Here is a 6,000-nt window from a genome sequence, read left to right as displayed (position 1 = left end):
GAGTTAGGTTCCCCCTCTCCTCAGGGAACCTCCCGGACCCTTCTCCAGAGACTTCTCTTGCCTAGAGCTTCACACTGGGAAGGCCCGGTCAACGCTGTTTTTGTCAACTTTACAGATACAAAGCCCACTAATGAGGTTCCATGCACGCCTACAGGCACTGATGCGAGCCACAGCAAGCTCATGCCTGGGCACAAACATGGGGAGGTACAGATCTGTGGGCCCCGTGGAGACACCCTGTCTGGGTTCTGCCTCACCCCCACCCCCACCCCTTGCCCCAGACAGGCACCATCCAGTTGGAGCCAGATCTGACCTGCCCTTCTGGGAGAGCTGTGGACATCAAAGGGAGCCCATCAAGCCCCTCCCCTTTGATGAGTAGAGGGAGGAGGCCCTCGTCCTGCAGACACTCTGGAGGCCCAGGCTCCAGGCAGGAAGCACCCCCACCAACCCCTTAACTTTTTTATCTGGGGACATAGAGCTGGGAGGTGGAGGCAGGAAAGGATTTGCCACCCGCAACCCACATGCAGCGCACACAGAGGCACAGGCAGGTCTGACACGAAGGTACCTGCACACCACAGCTCCCTGCCCAGGCAGCCTGTCCACTACAGGTCCTCCGACTTCAAATCCAGGACATTTTACTCCATGCCATGCCCACAATTACACCATGTCCACCACCACCACTGCCATCCTCATGGTGACCAACATCACCTCCCAACCCTTCCCATCTCCCTGACCCCCGCTGCAGACACCCCACCACTGCCATCCCCACATCAGCAGACCATCACTGTGTAACTGATGGAGGTGGCCCTGGGATCCTGATGCAGTGTGGAGGAAAGACATGCAGAGGGAGGGTGACATGCTTCCCAGGAATCTGGAGGCCTCTGCAGCACCAGGGACTCCCTCAAACTCCACCCTGATGGACACACTGTCTTCCCAGCCTGTGCCCTCCCCTTCCCCACCCTCCCACACTCACAGAGAGCTGGTCCCCATCAGGTGAGGCCCTTGTGGCTTCCTAGCGCCGGAGGCAGCTGGGGAGAGACAGGAATCAGGGAGGGGTGGGGAAGGGAGGGGCACAACCCTGGCTGAACCCACAGGATTGGCCAAGCTGCGCCCTCTTGGCCAGCACCTGACCAGAAGGTTCCTCAAAGCGACAGTGACCTCAGCCTCTGCCCTGAGCTCTGCTGGTCCCAGCTGGGAGAGCTGAGTCATGAGGTGGGCGCCCAGTGGTCAGGGAGGGCTGCAGGAGCCTTTTTGGAGGCAACAGTGAGGTGGGGAGAGGCCGCAGGGCCCTGTGGGGGACACGATGGACAAGTTCCGGATGATCTTTCAGTTCCTGCAGTCCAACCAGGAGTCCTTCATGAATGGCATCTGTGGCATCATGGCGCTGGCCAGCGCCCAGATGTACTCAGCCTTCGACTTCAACTGTCCCTGCCTGCCAGGCTATAACGCAGCCTACAGCGCAGGCATCCTGCTGGCACCTCCCCTGGTGCTCTTCCTGCTCGGCCTGGTCATGAACAACAACGTGTCCATGCTGGCTGAAGAGTGGAAGCGACCCCCTGGCCGCAGGGCCAAGGACCCTGCCGTGCTGCGCTACATGTTCTGCTCCATGGCCCAGCGAGCCCTCATTGCACCTGTCGTCTGGGTGGCCGTCACACTGCTCGATGGCAAGTGCTTCCTCTGTGCCTTCTGCACTGCTGTGCCCGTGGCTGCCCTGGGCAATGGCAGCCTGACACCTGGCCTGTCTGCTCCCGAGCTTGCCCGCCTGCTGGCTCGGGTGCCCTGCCCCGAGATCTATGATGGCGACTGGCTGCTGGCCCGTGAAGTGGCCGTGCGCTACCTGCGCTGCATCTCCCAGGTGAGGGGGCCGGGTCTGCTCACAGACCAGGGTCCCTCTTGGAAGGCCCTGTTCCCCCAACTCTCAAAATGGGGTTCCCCCCGGATGGAGTGGGAGAGGGGGGACATTTCCCCAGTCGAGACTGAGAGCAGAGCCAATGAACTTTCTCTGAGACTGGGGCCACCTGGAGAAAGTGCTATGGCTCTCTCAGTGTAGCAGATTTGTCCTCTGTCCTGAGGTCCCTAAAGAGGACCCAGTAGCTCAGCTGACCCCATCTCCTCCATCCTGAGCTCTGAGCTTAGAAGCTGAGGGAATTTGCATCATTTTCTCTTCCAGCCTGGGCCTTGGAGAGCTGGTGGGTGGCTGGGCCATTTGGGTATATTTCCCTGGCAAATGCCCCTATCTGGCACCTCCCTGCTCAGAGAGTGGGAGCTGAGGGTCTGGGTGTCTTGGAAGGGAGCACGTGGGTAAGGGAGATCCACAGTTGGGATACGAATTAAAGGACCACTCTGTTAGCCCTTTGATGGTCAGTCAAGGAGAGGGGCAGGAGGCTGGGCCTGCCCTGGAAGGCCTGGAGAAATATGCACACTCTGCTCTGCTGAGTGCAAACCCCCGGGCTCCCCTCTGCAGCTGGGACCCTTCTCCAATGAGGCCTCCCTCACCACCCAGATGCCACCTGTGAGTCTCCCACTGTGAGTACCCAAACCGAGCTCTGTTTCTCTCCCAGACAGACCAGTGTCTCCACTCCTATGGGCACTTGTCCCACCACCCCAGGCCTTAGGGTCTAAGCAGCTGTTCCTTTACCTGACCTTTAAATTACCACATCATAAGCTGAAAGGGCCTCCAGAGGCCATGGCTGCCTGGCCTATAGATACATTTCATTTGGCCTTCAGAATTTTAACTCTAAAGTCACCTTTAGAATTAATTGGCTTCCTCTAAAACTCAGAATTTTTTATATAAAAATCACATTTCCAAGTTCATTTGAAACATCTGAAGATCCAGCCCCTCTGGGCACACACTTGCTCATTGAGCAGCCTGAGGGCCCCCCACCCCCCTCACCCCCCAACCACATGCTCTGCAGCTCCTGGCCTGGCCCCCTGGGACAGATATTTGCATTTGCCCCTCATCCCGGGTCTGACCTGTCCAATGCTGCTGCGTGCAGCTGGGGGCCCAGGTGGGGCCTTCAGCACCCTCACAGCATTGACAGAGCAGAGCTGGAGACAAGGGTCCAGTTTTTCAGCCAAGTTTAAGAGCTTGTCCAGGGCTTCTCTGGGACCCCTGAGGCCTCAGCTCCACCCACATGGAGAAGAGGCTCACCTGGTGCAGGTGTCAGTAGCAGGAGCTAAAGGAGAGGCACAGGGCTGGGGATGTGGCTCAAGCGGTAGCGCGCTCGCCTGGCATGCGTGCGGCCCGGGTTCGATCCTCAGCACCACATACAAACAAAGATGTTGTGTTCGCCGAAAACTAAAAAATAAATATTAAAAATTCTCTCTCTCTCTCTCTTAAAAAAATTTAAAAAATAAAATAAAATAAAGGAGAGGCACAGAACTCTGAGAAAGAAGGGCCACTATGGCCTGAGGAGGTGAAGAAGCTTTTTCGAAGGAAGAGGCATGGTCCTGAGGGCCTATTGGAATGGTGGTGGCTAAAAGTTAGTGGGTGCTATGTATGTACCAGGCGCTATTAAGTCTATTACCTCTTTTAGTCCTCATGGGAACTATGAGATAGGTGCTATCACTAGCCCCATCTTACAGGCAGGCCACAGAGTAGTCAGGTTGTGCCACTCTTGGTCAGCTACTGAGCAGTGCAGACAGGATTCAAACCAGGCCGACTCACTCCAGGGTCTGGAGTTTACCTCTGTGCACGAGGACCCAGCCAACACAGCAGGTGCCTCACACAAGCTCTCGTTCCCAAGAGGTGGGTATATCCATGCCCATTTTGCAGATGAGGAAACAGAGGAGGCCAAGAGGTGAAGTGAAGTCACTTGTCCAGTTCCTGCTCTCCTCACTAAAGGCCCCAGAGAGTGCTTTGGGGGTTTGTACAGGTTCGGAGGCAGGAGGCCTAACGCTTCCCTCTCCCCGCAGGCACTAGGCTGGTCCTTCGTGCTGCTGACTACACTGCTGGCGTTTGTGGTGCGCTCCGTGAGGCCCTGCTTCACACAGGCTGCTTTCCTCAAGAGCAAGTACTGGTCCCACTACATCGACATTGAGCGCAAGCTCTTTGATGAGACGTGCACAGAGCACGCCAAGGCCTTCGCCAAGGTCTGCATCCAGCAGTTCTTCGAAGCCATGAACCATGACCTGGAGCTGGGTCACGCTCACGGGCCACTGGCCACAGCTACCTCTCCACCCGCCTCCCACAGCCCCACCGAGGGTACTGAGGAAGAAAGGGAAAAGCTGCGTGGCATCACCGACCAAGGTGCCATCAACAGGCTGCTGACCAGTTGGCACAAATGCAAACCACCACTGCGGCTGGGCCAGGAGCCTCTGATGGGCAATGGCTGGGCTGGGGGCGGGCCTCGGCCTCCACGCAAGGAGGTGGCCACCTACTTCAGCAAAGTGTGAGCTGTGGCTGGCTTAGGAAACAGCTCTCAGACCCTCGAACAAGATAGAGAAATGAAGGCTTTAGGTGCTGCACAGGAGGTCTCAGGAACAGGCCCACATGTCCAGGCACTCACTTGTCCTTTTGGGAAAGGAATTGTGGAGCTAGAAGGGGGCCTCTTTCCTCCAGCTTTGACACTGCCCTGGGGCAGTGGGCCCATAAGCAGTATTAGTTCAGAAGTGTTCTGAACTGACTTGGGGAGACACACGGCTGGCCCCTGACCACCTTCCCAGGCCACTTCTAAAGCTGCTTCTTTCATGGTGGCTTGCTACCTCCTCTCAGGCCTCACAGGCTGGTCTGCCACTGCATCCTCTGTCGTCTATGACTTTTGAGGAGCTCAGGACTCTGGAACCAGGAGGACATCCAGCCCTCTTGTGATATTGGCCAGAATCTTTTGGGTGAGTGGGCCAAGGTGGCAGGTGATAAGACAATATGCTGAGAGTTAAGTCCAGGGAGGAGATGCCAGGGTTTGTGGTTACTACGGAGGTCACTAGACGAATATCGAGGTGAACTCCATGTTAACTAGCACCAAGCTTGAAACGCTCCCCGTGGAGGGGTGCTTGGAGACCACACTAACACCTGCCTCATGCCCAGATCTCAGGGGGAAATCACACCATCCCCAGATGTCTCCTGTTAGAAACAGAAGGGGAAGCCTCCCATTTTCTCAAGGGGGGCTCTAAAGCACTAAGAAGTTCTGCCCTGAGGTGGGATGAGGAGGGAGAGGAGCTGCCTAAGTGGAAATAGCTCACACTGCAGAGCGGGGCAGAACTGGGTCAATGCTGTGCTCTACTATTTACAAACTGTGTTCTGGGCCAGGTGACTCATTTTCTGTGCCTTGGTTTCCTCAATTGTACAATGGGGACAAGGGCCCTTAACTCGAGATGGTTGTGCATAAAAGCACATGGCAGCCAGGCACGGTGGCGCACACATGTGATCCCAGTGGCTTGGGAGGCTGAGACAGGAGGATGGCAAGTTCAAAGCCTCAGCAACTCAGTGAGTTCCCAAAATAAGTAAAAATAAACAAATAAATTTTTAAAAGTCAAAAAGCACATGGCACATGGTAATCACTGAGGACATGGTGGTTTATGGGTTTGTTCATTTCTAAATCTGAGGGCGTCTCTCTTCCTCTCCCAAAAGAGGGACAAGAGACGTAGGAATAAACAACTTCAGTCTTTGTTTAGGAGGAAGAAACAGAGGTTCAGATAGGTTTCTTATCTTTCAGACCTGAGTCCCACTCATCTCAGAAATCACTTTGCTTCCAGTCATGATTTCCATTCTTCCTCGTTCTGTTTACACTTCTGAGACCCAGTCTCCCTCTTTATTTGCAAGGAGGGCAGGTCCCTGCAGACAGAAGTGGGCTGGGAGGGCTCCCTGCAGGAGTTGGGACCTGACCCAGGTCCAGGGAAGAGGGGATCAGATGAGCACAGTCAAGCATGTGTTGGTGGGTGGGGGCAACCAGTAAGAACAGGAAGCCCAGGGATACTGAGAGGGACAAACCTGAATGAAAGAGTAAAGCTTTGCGTCAGCAGACCCGGGTGGAAACACCAGAGCTACAGGAGCTGTGGCAAGTC

General features: G+C 55.7%; 1 protein-coding gene across 1 annotated transcript; it reads left to right on the top strand.

Moving 5' to 3' along the window:
- The first annotated feature begins 1,300 nt into the window (after positions 1 to 1,300).
- Calhm1 (calcium homeostasis modulator 1) lies at positions 1,301 to 4,392 on the top strand. Its single transcript, XM_046449807.1, has 2 exons — positions 1,301 to 1,852; positions 3,913 to 4,392. The coding sequence occupies exons 1-2, from the start codon at positions 1,301 to 1,303 to the stop codon at positions 4,390 to 4,392; spliced, it is 1,032 nt and encodes a 343-aa protein (XP_046305763.1).
- The last annotated feature ends 1,608 nt before the right edge of the window (positions 4,393 to 6,000 follow it).

The sequence above is a fragment of the Marmota monax genome, unplaced genomic scaffold (genome assembly GCF_021218885.2).
Source record: "Marmota monax isolate L192 unplaced genomic scaffold, Marmota_monax_Labrador192_F-V1.1 WCK01_AAM20220418_F8-fsc00004, whole genome shotgun sequence".
Classification (NCBI taxonomy): Eukaryota; Metazoa; Chordata; class Mammalia; order Rodentia; family Sciuridae; genus Marmota; species Marmota monax.
The sequence above is the reverse complement of the archived record's forward strand: the minus strand, read 5'-3'. Positions and strand labels throughout refer to the sequence as shown.